Consider the following 17,312-nt stretch of genomic DNA (forward strand, 5'->3'; position numbering starts at 1 on the left):
TTTGAACAAATATAAGTAAGTATCAGTTGAATGGAACCCACACAGAGACAGAGCAGTAAGTGCTGCATAGTCTCCTCTCAGAGCTATGATACTACAGCTGCTGTCAGCCTGCATTTCACTGTGAGAGTCTGCTGTAACCCTATTAACAGTAAGACACTGTGGGCCTCATGCACTAAACAGCGGTAACCAGTTTACCGCTCAGTAAGCCTGTTACTGTGTGCTTTGTACACCTGCTATATTAACTAACATGCGGCAAATGACTTTGCATGTGAAATGAATCGCATGGTAAAAGATACCGCGTGCGAGTCATTTACATACAATTAATAATGGTAATCCATGGAAATGTATTCAAAATCTCTCCCCTAATACCGTGAGGGAGGGACTTGGTATAAAAACCATATTTACTTAAAGTTGTTAACTTTCCTAAGTGTCTCAGTGCGTGTTTACCGCTTATTGAAACCAGGCGGTGTCTGTCTAAATCACAAGTAGTGCTGTGTGGGAAACATGATAAACGCTTATATTTGCTTTCAGGTACCGTATTAATTTTTTTCCAGGCTAAACGAGTGCTTGTGTTCCACAGAACACTACAAATAAAATGTAAAATATAGATATAGATATAGTCTACATAGGATGTATTTTGTTGGTTTTGTGGATTGAGGGCAATATTTTAACATATAGTGTTGTAAAACTGTACATAGTGATATGATTCTGAAAATGCAACTTTCCAAAAGATGTATTACATAATAATTCCCTTTCCTTTTCATGGAAAACACAACAGTGAGTACTGCACAAATTGTGACTAGCCTGTGCAGCACGTCAAAATCGTCAGATAAGCAGCTGGAAGGTTAAAGTTTCTTAAAAGAAAAAGAAATAAATAAACAGCACACTTGCAATCCCTTTAAAAGAAACACATTTATATTGAGCCAACTTTTCAGTACCGGAGTACCTTCAAAATAAACCAGAGGGGGATAAAGGTGAACAAACAAATACTTGTTTTCAGTTAATTATTTTCTGTTTCTCCGCTTTGACCGTCTCAAATCTAGACATTCCCGGTGTTACGCAGAATTCTGTATCCCCACATGATACCGATTTACTACAGTACGCTCAGCCTCCTGCGTTGCTCAATACACAAAACCCTTGATTAAAAGTAATCTTATAAAACTGTAGTTTTCTTTTAAAACACCTTTGCAGGCATCAAATCTAAGGAGATACAGAATTCTATGGAGATACAGAAATCTGCGTAACACCGGGCCGCCTCCCCTCATCCTACGAAGACCCACTGAAGATGTAGCTGGTGCTGGCTGCTGCCTCCTTGGTTACTGTCATTCTGACAAAGTGAGAACCGGACTACCTGTCCTTTGGAGTGCCCATATACAAATAAATAATTTATTTGTGCACATTATTATCTTAGTGAATAGAGCGGTCACGTCTTCCTTTTTGCACGCAGTATGGGTTTCTCTTACCATGCAGTATGTCAGGTAATTTACCAGCGTTTAGTGCAATAATACACTATGATACCATGATATCAATAATACACTGCAATACAATACTAGCAATAATACACTATAGTAGCAATTCTACACGATACTAGCAATAATACACTATAGTAGCAATTTTACAGGATAATAGCAATAATACACTGACTGCCAGCCTGCATGTCACTGTGAGAGCAGCATGGTTTAGAATAGGTCAGTCAGGACCAGCTACAGTCTGTTGTAGATGAGGAGAGCCTGGGTTTCATTCATGCTCCTCTGGGTCTGATTCTCTGAAAGCTTGTGGCTCTTGTAACTTGTGACCAGATTGTTGATTTGATTTGAGAATTTCACCCAGAGTTGTGAGCTGCTTCTAATGGTACATGCAGCAATAATACATGAACTAATGTAAAGAACTCTGTGAAAAACCACCGTCTGTTTTCATGTTAGGATATTCAGAAAGACTTCTAGCGGAAATGTTTGTCATTAAATTTACACTAGGGTGGCACAGTGGCGCAGTGGTTAGCACTTCTGCCTCACAGCTCCAGGGTCCTGGGTTCAATTCTGGACTCTATCTGTATGGCGTTTACATGTTCTCCCTGTGTTCACATGGGTTTTCTTTGGGTACTCTGGTTTCCTCCCACAGTCCAAAGACATGCTGGTTAGGTGGATTGGCCTCTCTAAATTGCTCCTTAGTTGCCCTGTGTCTGCCAGTTAGCTCACCACAACCCTCTATAGGATTAAGCAGTTACAGATAATGGATGGATGAATTTACATGAAGACACTAAGAAAGACTTTTAATATAAATGTTTGTCACAGAATTTACTCTGAAGACACTGAGAAAGACTGGCTCTGGCTACCTGTAAAGTTATGGATTACTTTCAAAATTCTCCTGCTTGCCTACAAGGCCCTTCATCACATAGGTTCAGAGTATATCTCCAACCTGCTGACCCGCTATATCCCTGCATGCAAGCTGACACAAGCAAAAGCGCACCACACTTGGAGAGCGCTCGTTTAGCTTCATGGCCCCGTCTCTCTGGAACTCTCTCCCAGCTTTAGTGCGTGCAGCTCCCGCAATTGCTCGCTTCAAATCAACTCTCAAGACCCGCTTGTTCTCTCTTGCTTTGAATGCTCTCTAAGCCTGGTATCTGTAGCTGTTGTCTAAATTTCTATTTCAGGTTTTTCACACCATCTTATTCTTACAATTCTGCTTGACACAGACATCCAAAATGTTTAGAATTCACATCCAAGCCTTTTATTTAATGTATTATGGCTACATTTAATGTATTTGCATATATTTTTTAAGCTGTTGTATGTAATGTATTATGCATTGTTCCTCAATATCTTGTAAAGCACTTTGTGATGGTGGTCCACTATGAAAGGCACTACATAAAATAAACGTGGAATGATTGATTGTTTGATTGATTGATTGGAAACATTTGTCACAGAATTTATACTGAAGACACTGTGAAATACTTCTAATGGAAACGTCTGTCATACAAAAGTGTGTGTGTGAGTGTGCGTGTAGGAGCATGTGTGCGCATCTGTTTGAGTGTGCATGTGTATGTATGTGTGTTTGCAAGCATGCGTGTGTGCAGGCGCGCGCATGTGTGTGCAGAATCACTACGATCCTTTAAAACACGACTTGACAAAGTTTTGAGATCATTCAGCTGCTAGAAACCCAATGCGCGCTGATAGGCTGAATGCCTCCTCTCATTTGGAAATGTTCTAATTTAGAGACAAACAAAAAACTAAACAATAATAATTCTATTTGAAGCAGCTGTTGCTTTCAAACAGAATTTCTTTTTGGTGTGAGTTAGTTTACTGCATGATACACGTCAGTTTGGCCACAGTTATGTCTTTTATTTTAATGTTTCAGAGTTTTCTTGAACAAATCAGACACCTTTCTTAATTGTATTTCTTTACCCAATTGAATGAGCGGAAGCTAATCTCCTGGGAAGAACTGAAGATCTGGGGCCTCAGGCACTGAATGAGCGTGCAACAAAGAGTCACCACCGCAGACACTGTGAGCTGCCAGGTGTGTGTTTAAACATTCAGGTTCTGCAACTCTGAGGAGAGGCACTACAATGAGTGTGTGTGTGTGTGTGTGTGTGTGTCAGAGTCTGTGTGATGTGGGCAGGTATTAGTATCAATCCAAATTTGAGAAAATGTCCCCACAAAAATAGCAACTCCTGAAAAAATGATATCCCCACTTTGTAAAACACAGTTTTAAGAACTAAATATGCCTTCCAAATATATATATATATATATATAGAGAGAGAGAGAGAGAGAGAGAGAGAGAGAGAGAGAGAGAGAGAGAGAGAGAGAGAGGTATGGTAAAGCACATTAAAAAACAAACCTTATAAAAGTGTCCCACGGTAAAAGGACAGCAAAGTGTAATAAAACACAGGTAAGCATTGCACATCAGAGAGGTATGGTAAAGCCTATTTAAAGACATGGCAAACCAGGGTAAGCTATGGGAAATGAATAGTCTATCATGGGCAAAGCATGCCGGGAAAATTGCAAAATGACTGTGTGAACTGTTATAACAGTTCTGCAGCGAACACAGTAAATCCACTGCGCTTTGTACTGCCAAAAACTACAAACGATCTCACATGTGCAGAAAGACACACATGCAGTGGCACAAGTGTGTTTCTATTGCAATGATCTGGCATGACAGAGTTCAGCTTCATTGTAATGCTCTGATATACAGTGGCTCTCAAAAGTATTCACCCCTTGGACATTTCCACATTTTATTGTGTTACAACATGGAATCAAAATGGATTTAATTTTTTTGCCACTGAACAATAAAAATAAATAAAAACAATAAAAAGACAATAATGTCTAAGTGAAAAATGTCAAATAATGCAGTCCATAATGCCAAAGTGAAAAATAAAATCGACAAATTGTTCTAAATTAATAACAAATACACACCCTTGAGTCAATATTTGGTAGAGGCACCTTTGGCAGCAATTACAGCCCTGAGTCTATTTGGATAAGTCTCTCCCAGCTTTGCACATCTGGACACTGCAATTTTGCCCATTCTTCTTTGCAAAATTGCTCAAGCTCCGTCAAGTTGGATGGGGACCTTTGGTGAACAGCAATTTTCAACTCTTTCCACATATTCTCAATTGGATTGAGGTCCGGGCTTTGACTGGGCCACTCCAGGACATTGACCTTTTTGTTTGGCTGTATGTTTGGGGTCATTGTCCTGCTGGAAGATGAATCTTCTCCCAAGTCCCAGGTCTCTTGCTGACTTCAGCAGGTTTTCCTCCAGGATTTCTCTGTACTTTGCTGCATCCATTTTGCCCTCTATCTTCACTAGCTTTCCAGGCCCTGACGCAGAGAAGCATCCCCATAGCATGACGCTGCCACCACCATGCTTCATGGTATAGATGGTGTTCTCAGGATGATGTGCGGTGTTAGGCTTGCGCCAAACATAGCGCTTAGCGTCGAGTCTCCCACATGCCTAGCCGAGATTTGATGTGAGTTTTTTCCAACAATGGCTTTCTATTTACCACTCTCCCATAAATGCAAGTTTTGTGAAGCACCCGGGCTATTGTTGCCGTATGCACAATGTCTCAGAGCTCAGCTGTGGAAGACTGTAACTCCTTTAGAGTTGCCATAGGCCTCTTGGTGGCCTCCCCCACTAGTGCCTTTCTCATCAGGATACTCAGTTTTTGAGGACGGCCTGTTCTAGACAGATTCACAGTTGTGCCATATTCTCTCCATTTCTTAATAATGGACTTTACTGTGCTCTGGGGGATATTCAATACCTTGGAAATGTTCTTCTATCCTACCTCTGACTGGTGCTTTTGAAAACCTTATTCCGGATTTGCTTTGAATGTTCCTTTGTCTTTATGATGTAGTTTTTGTTAGGAAATGTACTAACCAACTGTGTGACCTCCCAGAGACAGGTGTATTTAACCTGAACTCATGTGAAACACCTTAATTGCACACAGGTGGACTCCATTCAACTAGTTATGTGACTTCTAAAGATAATTGGTTGCACCAGAGCTTATTCAGGTGTGTCATAGCAAAGGGGGTGGTAAATACTTATGTAATCAATTATTTTCTGTTTTATATTTGTAATTAATTTTGAACAATTTATGGATTTTATTTTTCATAACATTATGGACTTTTTTGTGTTGATCAGTGGCAAAAACTCCTAATTAAATCCATTTTGATTCCATGTTGTAACACAATAAAATGTGGAAAGGTCCAAGGGGGGTGAATACTTTTGAGAGCCACTGGGGTGAATACTGTTTGAGTGTTTAGTTTCATTGTAATGTTCTGATATAACACCGAGTTTAGTTTCATTGTAATGTTCTGATATAACACTGTGTTTAGTTTCATTGTAATGTTCTGATATAACACTGTGTTTAGTTTCATTGTAATGTTCTGATATGACACCGAGTTTAGTTTCATTGTAATGTTCTGGTAAGACATGGAGTTCAAGAACGTTCAATGAAATCAGTGACTCTTGCACTTCCTATTTCCACAGAAATGATGTGACTGCACAGCTCTGCACAGGCAGAGACCACAAGCACAACAGCAGCTCTGCACAGGCACAGACCACAAGCACAACAGCAGCTCTGCACAGGCAGAGACCACAAGCACAACAGCAGCTCTGCACAGGCACAGACCACAAGCACAACAGCAGCTCTGCACAGGCACAGACCACAAGCACAACAGCAGCTCTGCACAGGCAGAGACCACAAGCACAACAGCAGCTCTGCACAGGCAGAGACCACAAGCACAACAGCAGCTCTGCACAGGCACAGACCACAAGCACAACAGCAGCTCTGCACAGGCACAGACCACAAGCACAACAGCAGCTCTGCACAGGCACAGACCAGAAGCACAACAGCAGCTCTGCACAGGCACAGACCAGAAGCACAACAGCAGCTCTGCACAGGCACAGACCACAAGCACAACAGCAGCTCTGCACAGGCACAGACCACAAGCACAACAGCAGCTCTGCACAGGCAGAGACCACAAGCACAACAGCAGCTCTGCACAGGCACAGACCAGAAGCACAACAGCAGCTCTGCACAGGCACAGACCAGAAGCACAACAGCAGCTCTGCACAGGCAGAGACCACAAGCACAACAGCAGCTCTGCACAGGCACAAACCAGAAGCACAACAGCCGCTCTGCACAGGCACAGACCACAAGCACAACAGCAGCTCTGCACAGGCAGAGACCACAAGCACAACAGCAGCTCTGCACAGGCACAGACCACAAGCACAACAGCAGCTCTGCACAGGCACAGACCACAAGCACAACAGCAGCTCTGCACAGGCACAGACCACAAGCACAACAGCAGCTCTGCACAGGCACAGACCACAAGCACAACAGCAGCTCTGCACAGGCACAGACCACAAGCACAACAGCAGCTCTGCACAGGCACAGACCAGAAGCACAACAGCAGCTCTGCACAGGCACAGACCAGAAGCACAACAGCAGCTCTGCACAGGCACAGACCACAAGCACAACAGCAGCTCTGCACAGGCACAGACCAGAAGCACAACAGCAGCTCTGCACAGGCACAGACCACAAGCACAACAGCAGCTCTGCACAGGCACAGACCACAAGCACAACAGCAGCTCTGCACAGGCACAGACCACAAGCACAACAGCAGCTCTGCACAGGCACAGACCACAAGCACAACAGCAGCTCTGCACAGGCACAGACCACAAGCACAACAGCAGCTCTGCACAGGCACACAACCACAAGCACAACAGCAGCTCTGCACAGGCACAGACCACAAGCACAACAGCAGCTCTGCACAGGCACAGACCACAAGCACAACAGCAGCTCTGCACAGGCACAGACCACAAGCACAACAGCAGCTCTGCACAGGCACAGACCACAAGCACAACAGCAGCTCTGCACAGGCACAGACCACAAGCACAACAGCAGCTCTGCACAGGCACAGACCACAAGCACAACAGCAGCTCTGCACAGGCAGAGACCACAAGCACAACAGCAGCTCTGCACAGGCACAGACCACAAGCACAACAGCACTGCACAGGCACAGACCACAGCACAACAGAGACTGCACACAAGACCACAAGCACAAGCAGCTCTGCACAGGCACAGACCACAAGCACAACAGCAACAGACAAATACCTTGCACAGGCACAGACTAAACAAGCACAATTAGCAGCTCTTCACAGGTGAAATGTAAACATCAATCTCTCTTTCCTACTTTCACCTGAAGAGACCTTTGAGGTACTGAAAGCTTGTAATTAATTATTAAGTTAGTCCAACAAATAGTATCAATCCCCTTCTCTTTGTCTTGTAGTGTTCTGAAATTCAGCACTACAGAATGCCTCGTAGTTCAAATGGATACAATGTGATCTCCAATGCTTTTGCAAAAATTATCCTTCTACATTTTACCATAGTGTTTCTGCATGATATTTTTTTTTCCATGGCTATACTATGTTTTTCCCATAGCATATCCTGGTTTGCCATCTGTTTAATATGCTTTATCATACCTCTCTGTGCTTTGCAATGCTTACTTTGCTGTGCTTTTACTATGGGACACTTGTAAGGGTATCAAATATACTCTCACATTGTCAACTGTATAACATATTTTTTTAACAATTATGAAAAATCTGTTTAAAAAAATGTTGATTAGATTTTTTAAAAATCCATCACAATATATTTTTATATATTTTTAGCTTTTAAATTATAAATAAAAATATAACCTTATGGATTGTTTGAAACCAGAAATGTACATGCCTTTTCTTAAATTGTGTATAATTATGTATGAGGGATATTCCAATATCTCATTGATATATATATATTGAGGCAGTAGAGCTGCCCAGTCCTGATCTCCCTGCAGAGTTCAGTAGCTCTGCTCTTGTATAAACTCTGCTGTGTGAATCTGCACTGTGCTCAGTAGCTCTGCTCCTGTATAAACTCTGCTGTGTGAATCTGCACTGTGCTCGGTAGCTCTGCTCCTGTATAAACTCTGCTGTGTGAATCTGCACTGTGCTCAGTAGCTCTGCTCCTGTATAAACTCTGCTGTGTGAATCTGCACTGTGCTCAGTAGCTCTGCTCCTGTATAAACTCTGCTGTGTGAATCTGCACTGTTATCAGTAGCTCTGCTCCTGTATAAACTCTGCTGTGTGAATCTGCACTGTTATCAGTAGCTCTGCTCCTGTATAAACTCTGCTGTGTGAATCTGCACTGTTATCAGTAGCTCTACTCCTGTATAAACCCTGCTGTGTGAATCTGCACTGTGCTCAGTAGCTCTGCTCCTGTATAAACTCTGCTGTGTGAATCTGCACTGTGCTCAGTAGCTCTGCTCCTGTATAAACTCTGCTGTGTGAATCTGCACTGTTATCAGTAGCTCTGCTCCTGTATAAACTCTGCTGTGTGAATCTGCACTGTTATCAGTAGCTCTGCTCCTGTATAAACCCTGCTGTGTGAATCAGCACTGTTATCAGTAGCTCTGCTCCTGTATAAACCCTGCTGTGTGAATCAGCACTGTGCTCAGTAGCTCTGCTCCTGTATAAACTCTGCTGTGTGAATCTGCACTGTGCTCAGTAGCTCTACTCCTGTATAAACTCTGCTGTGTAAATCTGCACTGTTATCAGTAGCTCTGCTCCTGTATAAACTCTGCTGTGTGAATCTGCACTGTGCTCAGTAGCTCTGCTCCTGTATAAACTCTGCTGTGTGAATCTGCACTGTTATCAGTAGCTCTGCTCCTGTATAAACTCTGTTGTGTGAATCAGCACTGTTATCAGTAGCTCTGCTCCTGTATAAACCCTGCTCTGTGAATCAAGACCCAGGAAGTGCGAGACAGACAATCCTGGTATCTTTGCACCCTGGACACTGCATAGGGAGGCTGCTGCTGGTAATCTCTTCGCTTCTCTCTCCCTTTTTTCTTGTTTTATTCCTCTCTTTCTCAGTGCATACCCGTAGAGTCTGTGCTGTCTGATTCCTTTGTTTCCAAACACTCCCTCTCTCCTTCTCCCTCCACTCCTCCCTCTCTTTATCTCACTCTCGACTCCTCCCTCTCTACCTGTCTTCACTACTCCCTCCCACCTGTATCTTGACCCCTCCCTTTTCTCTCTCTCTTTTCTTTCTCTCTCTACTCCTCCCTCTCTTTTTATTTCTCTTTCAAATAAATTCAGTTTTAATTCAAATAGCCTTTATTGGCAATGCAAATCATACAAGTAATGTCAAAGTTATGGTTGCTCCCTCTCCCTCTCCCTCTCCCTCTCCCTCCTATTGAGTAATAAAGTCACACAGACTGTGCTCTGCAGTCATGCTCAGTATTGCAATGTAGTTCTTCTGGGTGTCATTTAGGTTTCTTCTAGTTTACCCATCTGTGCACTTTGATTTCAATCTATCTATCTATCGATCAAATATCTTTCTTTCTTTCTCTCTTCTTTCATATTCTTGCTCACACTTTCTCTCTTTTTTCCTGTCAGTGTGTCATGGGTTATGTGAGTGAGGGGGGAGGGACGAGGGTGAAAAGAGGAACCTCGATCACAATAAACTCACTTCAACAGGAAATTAAAGCCTGGTTGTGTCTCACTGGCCTGCTTTAGTCACACTGCACCCCCAGAGTGTCAGAGTGTGTTTCGTGGTTGCTATGTATTACCAAGCCATTGACAAACCTATTGAAGAACAACATTTGGCATTAAGTTAGTCAGCTAGTTGTTGAAATCCATTCTCTTACATATTATTAGCACTGGCAACATTATCACTGCCACCCCACCATTTAACAGGTCAAACCTAGGCTCTACAATCGTATCAAAAGGGCAGCAGGAATGTGAATAAAGCTAAATGTATCACAACTGGGCAGGCAGCTCTCTAGACAAATTCAAACCTCTGTGACAATATGTTCACATCAACCAACTGAACAGCCCCTACCCCACACATGTGTTAGTGCCTTTCCACAGTGTCTCCCCTCCCTGACTCACTCACACACACTGACACTCACACACACACACACACACTGGCACTCACACACACTGACACTGACACACTCACACACACACACACTGACACTGACACATTAGTTGATTAGGTTGATTAACGACACACACACACACTGCCCAGCCTGGAAACACTGAGACTGTCTCTGGGCCTCACACTGACACACACACCTAGAGGCTCAGAGCAGTATTTTTTTTTTTTATTTATTTTTTTTTTTTTGAAAAAAAAAAAAATGGGAAAGAAGAGCAGACAGCGGCAAAGGCAGGAGGAAATGAAGCAGCTGAAGAAATGTAACACTCACACACACACACACACACACACTGGTGTCCACACATTCACACACTGACACTCACACACACTCATACATTCATTCACTCACAGACACTCACACACACAAACATTCTCACACACACACACTGACATACACACACTCACACACACACTCACACACACACTCATACAGGGGTTCAGGAGCTTCACTCACAGACACTCACACACACAAACATTCGTCACAGCCACACACACTGATGTCCCCAGACAAGAGAGGGGTGAGACACACACACACGCGTCCCATACAGAGAGGGACATGAGGACTCACCCACCCACACACACAGACATCTGCTGTCTCTTGTGTGACTATGGTTTGTGAGCGTGAGTGACTGTGACGCCCCGTCACTCCCAGAGCCAGAGAGGAGTGAGGAGCTGCCGTCGCACACAGAGAGGAGGAGGATGTGCCGTCGCTCCCAGCCAGAGAGAGGGAGGAGGACAGAGCCAGAGAGGGGGAGGAACGTCGCTCCCAGACACACAGAACACACTCCGTCACTACAGAGCCAGAGAGGTGTGAGGAGCTGCCGTCGCTCCCAGACATCTGCTGTCACTCCCACAGAGAGGGGTGAGGACACTCCCAGAGCCACTCACCAGAGAGGGGTGAGGACACTGCCGCCGCCTCCGGCACCAGACGGGTCGCCGCCGCCGCCTCCGGCACCAGAGGCAGCCGGGCCGCCGCCGCCTCCGCCACCAGAGGGAGCCAGGCCGCCGCCGCCGCCTCAGCCAGCCGGGCCGCCGCCTCCGCCTCCGCCACAGAGGGAGCCGGGCCGCCGCACACAGCCGGGCCGCCGCCGCCGCCTCCGCCAACAGAACACACCGCCTCCGCCGCCAGAGGGAGCCGGGCCGCGGGCGTGTGCTGCCGCCACCAGAGGGAGCGGGGCCGCCGCCGCCCCCGCCTCCGCCACCAGAGGGAGCCGGGCCGCCGTCGCCATGCTACCTTGGACATTTCGGGGCCCCCTCAACCAAAGAAGGCTTGGGGGCTCCGACATCAACCCCTCCCACCACCACCCACCATAACAGCCCACCCAAGGGACATAATTGGACTCTTGGGGGGAGGACTGGCCGATTGCGGCTGGTGTACGTTGTACATGGGGGGAGGTGTGTGGCAGAGCACAGCTCTGCCTCTTTAGAATTGGCAGGGATGGGGTTAAATTCCCCTACCTGCCTGGGTTTATTATGTTCAGGTGGCTGGGGTTGATTAGTTGATTAGGTTAATTAACGATCAATCAGCGCCCAGCCACCTGATATAAAAGGAGGCCTCTGCCTCTCATTTGGGGAGAGGGAGCTGAGGAAGCAGGTTGGTTTTTTTGGTTGTTTGGAAAGTTTGAATCCAGTGAAGGCATTGCCCAGCCTGGAAACTTTATTTTTGTGAGTTTTGTTTTTGCTTTATTTGTGTTTGAGTATCTGTTATTTTGCACTTGTGCACTTATTTTGTGCCAGTTTATTTATATAAAATAGAATGAGGATATTTTTTTGAACTGCAGTCTCGTCTCTGGGCCTCTATCCACTCGCCTCCGGACGGGTGACTTTTATGTGTGACTGAGTGTTGTGTGTGACTGTCTAGAAAGGTGTGTAGTGTGTCACACAGTGAGTGTGATTGGCCGTTGTGAGTGTTCCTGTGACTCGCTGACCTCCTGTCCGGTGTCCTGTAAGTGTGGTGTACTCTTGATGAGTCACGCTGTATGGTGAGAGGGAGACTGCCACTCTGACACTACACAATTCTCACACACACACACTGACACTCCCCACCACATGAGCACACACACACACACCGACACACACACACTCACACTCACACACATACTCACACACACACACACACTGACATTCACCACACACACACACACATGGGGGCTCTGACATCACAGACACACACACACACACTTGTTCCGCTACTTGTGGTGTGTGTGTTAGGTGGAGTGTATTTGTTCGGTGTGTAAGCCTCATGGTACTGTAATTGCGTCATTCACACACTGACACTCACACACACACTCACACGTTGAAGGCATTCACTCACACACTCACACACACAAACACTCACACACACACACTGCCACTCACACACACACACACACACAAAAACAAAACACACACACACAGACACACATATGTCCGTGAGGGTATGAGTTGCTGGACTGTGACGAACATTAACACTGACACACACACTGACACTCACACACACTCACACACTCATACTCACACTAACACACACACTCACACTGACACTCATTCTGATTAGCTGCTCCATTACTCATTAACCTGAGAATATCAGCTACTTGACCATCATGAGTATTTGTAATAACCAGCAATTCTCAATGTAGTGACAGTAAAGCACTAACAACAGACAGGCATGTGCGGACGCACACACTCACACACACACGCAGGCATGCACACACACACACAGCCATGCAAGCACACACACGGCTAGAAATTAATTGCAAACAGACTTAATACAGAGCCCCCGAGGAGACACTTCTTCACACAAAGAGCAGTGAGGGGATGGAATGGACTGCCTAGTCACGTTGTTGCGGCAGACACACACAAGGCCCAACTTGACAATGTTCTGAGATTTGAAGCAGCTCTTTCTTGGTGTGTATTTAGTTAAACTCCTTGACAGAACTAAATGTCAAGGACCTGAGACTGACAGAGGAAAGGAGCAGTGAATGAGGTTACACACAAATAGGAAGTGGGTATTAATAGAGCTGTGCACGGGAAGTAGTTTCCTGTGTTTGTTCCTGACAGACAGGCGTTTCCTGTCTGAGTCAGAGATGCCAACACGTGAGCGAGCGACTTCCAAACCTTCAACAAGCGAGCGAGCGACTTCCAAACCTTCAACAAGCGAGTGAGCGAATTCCAAACCTTCAATATGCGAGCGAGCGACTTCCAAACCTTCAACAAGCGAGTGAGCGAATTCCAAACCTTCAACAAGCGAGCGAGCGACTTCCAAACCTTCAACAAGCGAGTGAGCGAATTCCAAACCTTCAACATGCGAGCAAGCGACTTCCAAACCTTCAACAAGCGAGCGAGCGACTTCCAAACCTTCAACAAGCGAGTGAGCGAATTCCAAACCTTCAACATGCGAGCGAGCGACTTCCAAACCTTCAACAAGCGAGTGAGCGAATTCCAAACCTTCAACAAGCGAGCGAGCGACTTCCAAACCTTCAACAAGCGAGTGAGCGAATTCCAAACCTTCAACATGCGAGCGAGCGACTTCCAAACCTTCAACAAGCGAGTGAGCGACTTCCAAACCTTCAACATGCGAGCGAGCGACTTCCAAACCTTCAACATGCGAGCGAGCGACTTCCAAACCTTCAACAAGCGAGCGAGCGAATTCCAAACCTTCAACATGCGAGCGAGCGACTCCCAAACTTTCAACAAGCGAGTGAGCGACTTCCAAACCTTCAACACGCGAGTGAGCGAGCAACTTCCAAACCTTCAACATGCGAGCGAGCGACTTCCAAACCTTCAACATGCGAGCGAGCGACTTCCAAACCTTCAACATGCGAGCAAGCGACTTCCAAACTTTCAACAAGCGAGTGAGCGACTTCCAAACCTTCAATACGCGAGTGAGCGACTTCCAAAACTTCAACATGCGAGTGAGCGAATTCCAAACCTTCAACAAGCGAGTGAGCGACTTCCAAACCTTCAACAAGCGAGGGAGCGGAATGGACTGCCTAGTCACGTTGTTGCGGCAGACACACACAAGGCCCAACTTGACAATGTTCTGAGATTTGAAGCAGCTCTTTCTTGGTGTGTATTTAGTTAAACTCCTTGACAGAACTAAATGTCAAGGACCTGAGACTGACAGAGGAAAGGAGCAGTGAATGAGGTTACACACAAATAGGAAGTGGGTATTAATAGAGCTGTGCACGGGAAGTAGTTTCCTGTGTTTGTTCCTGACAGACAGGCGTTTCCTGTCTGAGTCAGAGATGCCAACACGTGAGCAAGCGACTTCCAAACCTTCAACATGCAAGCGAGTGACTTCCAAACCTTCAACAAGCGAGTGAGCGAATTCCAAACCTTCAACATGCGAGCAAGCGACTTCCAAACCTTCAACAAGCGAGCGAGCGACTTCCAAACCTTCAACATGCGAGCGAGCGACTTCCAAACCTTCAACAAGCGAGCGAGCGACTTCCAAACCTTCAACAAGCGAGTGAGCGAATTCCAAACCTTCAACAAGCGAGTGAGCGAATTCCAAACCTTCAATATGCGAGCGAGCGACTTCCAAACCTTCAACATGCGAGTGAGCGACTTCCAAACCTTCAACATGCGAGTGAGCGAGCAACTTCCAAACCTTCAACATGCGAGCGAGCGACTTCCAAACCTTCAACATGCGAGCGAGCGACTTCCAAACTTTCAACAAGCGAGTGAGCGACTTCCAAACCTTCAATACGCGAGTGAGCGAGCAACTTCCAAAACTTCAACATGAGAGCAAGCGACTTGCAAACCTTCAACATGCGAGCGAGTGACTTCCAAACCTTCAACATGCGAGCGAGCAACTTCCAAACCTTCAACATGCGAGCGAGCGACTGACAAACCTTCAACACTGCACTTCAGCTCTAGTGCCTTCATCAGTGTTACTGTAACTAAACTATACTAACACTATTGAAGGCTTGGTCTATAACCCGTCTCTGCTGTACGTACCTGCGGTGATGCTGCATGCTGTGATGAGTGTGAAGCAGTGATGTCATCATTCTGGGAGGGTGTGGCTTTGTTGTCGGGGTCACGGGGTCGGAAGCTGCTCAGGATCACGCTAGGCTCCTCCCCACCAGGCAGGTCCAAACCACTATAATACATTCCACGGGGGAGCATGGTCCAAACCAACCATTCATAGAAACGTGGGGGGGGGGAAGGGGCAGAGAGATGGAGAGACCCAAACCACACACACACACACACACACACACACACACACACACACACAGACAGACTCAGACACAAAGACACAGACACAGACAGGCACAATCAATCAATTAGTACAATCAGCCATGGACTATTGCTTGCACTGAATAAATTAATCCACAAACTGAAAAATCTAAGAAAAAAAAAATCGAAAAACAAAGTAAAGTTACTATAAGAAAAATATTCTACATTACAATTAAAATATGTGATTTTATAAAAAAAGAAAGCAGATGTATTTTCACTAATGCATGTGGTGCTTATATTAGTAACAGAAATAAACCCACAAACTCATCTATCAAACCAAGCTGTTTAAATCCCCCAGTGTTACTGTTCATAAATATCAACGACTTTCAATAAATAGGAGTTACTTGGATAGAATATCAGAATTATTGACTTAAAACAAAAAAAAGCATTGGAGTTTTCAATAATAAGTATATTTATATTTATATATATATACAAATTGGCTCACTTCATATGTATACACACCACTAGGAACTATTCCACTTCAATTCCATTCAATGAAGCCACATGAGTTCTACTGTTAATAACTTTTACTCCTTTAATCCAAGTCAGTTCTCCTTAGCTGAAAATTTTGCAGTAGTTTTGTTTCTCCAAACTGTCACCAAGCTATCCCACACAAACAGGAATGGAAGTATAAAGTCAAACTAATTCATACCAACAAACATTTCACCAAACAGCATCTGGCATCACCCTGAACTGCAACAACACAGTGACGGTTACTCTTTCACTCAAACACTCACTCGCACTCACACACAGCGACTCACTCTCCCACTCAAACACTCACTCGCACTCACACACAGCGACTGACTCTCCCACTCAAACACTCACTCGCACTCACACACAGCGACTGACTCTCCCACTCAAACACTCACTCGCACTCACACACAGCGACTCACTCTCCCACTCAAACACTCACTCGCACTCACACACAGCGACTCACTCTCCCACTCAAACACTCACTCGCACTCACACAGCGACTCACTCTCCCACTCAAACACTCACTCGCACTCACACACAGCGACTCACTCTCCCACTCAAACTCTCACTCGCACTCACACACAGCGACTGACTCTCCCACTCAAACTCTCACTCGCACTCACACACAGCGACTCACTCTCCCACTCAAACTCTCACTCGCACTCACACACAGCGACTGACTCTCCCACTCAAACTCTCACTCGCACTCACACACAGCGACTCACTCTCACTCACTAAGCAAGACAGCTTCTTTAAGGGTGTTTAAATTGATACGCCTGTTTTCAGACAGACAGACAGACAGACAGACAGACCGCACCAGCATCTCTCCATTCCCCTCTCTCTCCGTTCCTCGCTCCCTCTCCACCTCTTTTTAATCATGGATTAAATGTCCAATCCGATCATGCCCAGCATGTAAGTCCAATCCATGTCTGTCCAAGCTCTTGTGAAGACGGGGTGCTGTGAGGTCTGTACCCCTCGGAGTTCCACGCAGCCTCCCTGCTTTTGATCAGTGTGCACAGTGAGTCTCCAGTTCAGTGGAGTGACAGACAGGCAGGCAGGCAGGCAGGCAGACTTGATCCAATAATATTCCTCTGTAAAACACAGACCATGTAAAACACAAGCCAAGAAACACTGTGTTCATATCACACTGTACAAA

At 45.5% G+C, this 17,312-nt stretch overlaps 1 protein-coding gene across 1 annotated transcript in view; it reads right to left on the reverse strand.

The window, feature by feature from the left end:
• Nucleotides 1-15,654, reverse strand: part of LOC121298840 (ral guanine nucleotide dissociation stimulator-like 2) — a 39,112-nt gene extending 23,458 nt beyond the window's left edge. The window contains exon 1 of the mRNA XM_041226091.1: nt 15,404-15,654. Within this exon, the coding sequence (XP_041082025.1) occupies nt 15,404-15,571 (168 nt within the window). The 5' untranslated portion in view covers nt 15,572-15,654. The remainder of the gene's footprint in view (nt 1-15,403) is intronic.
• Nucleotides 15,655-17,312: the final 1,658 nt, after the last annotated feature.

This window comes from Polyodon spathula, chromosome 24, assembly GCF_017654505.1.
Source record: "Polyodon spathula isolate WHYD16114869_AA chromosome 24, ASM1765450v1, whole genome shotgun sequence".
NCBI lineage: Eukaryota > Metazoa > Chordata > Actinopteri > Acipenseriformes > Polyodontidae > Polyodon > Polyodon spathula.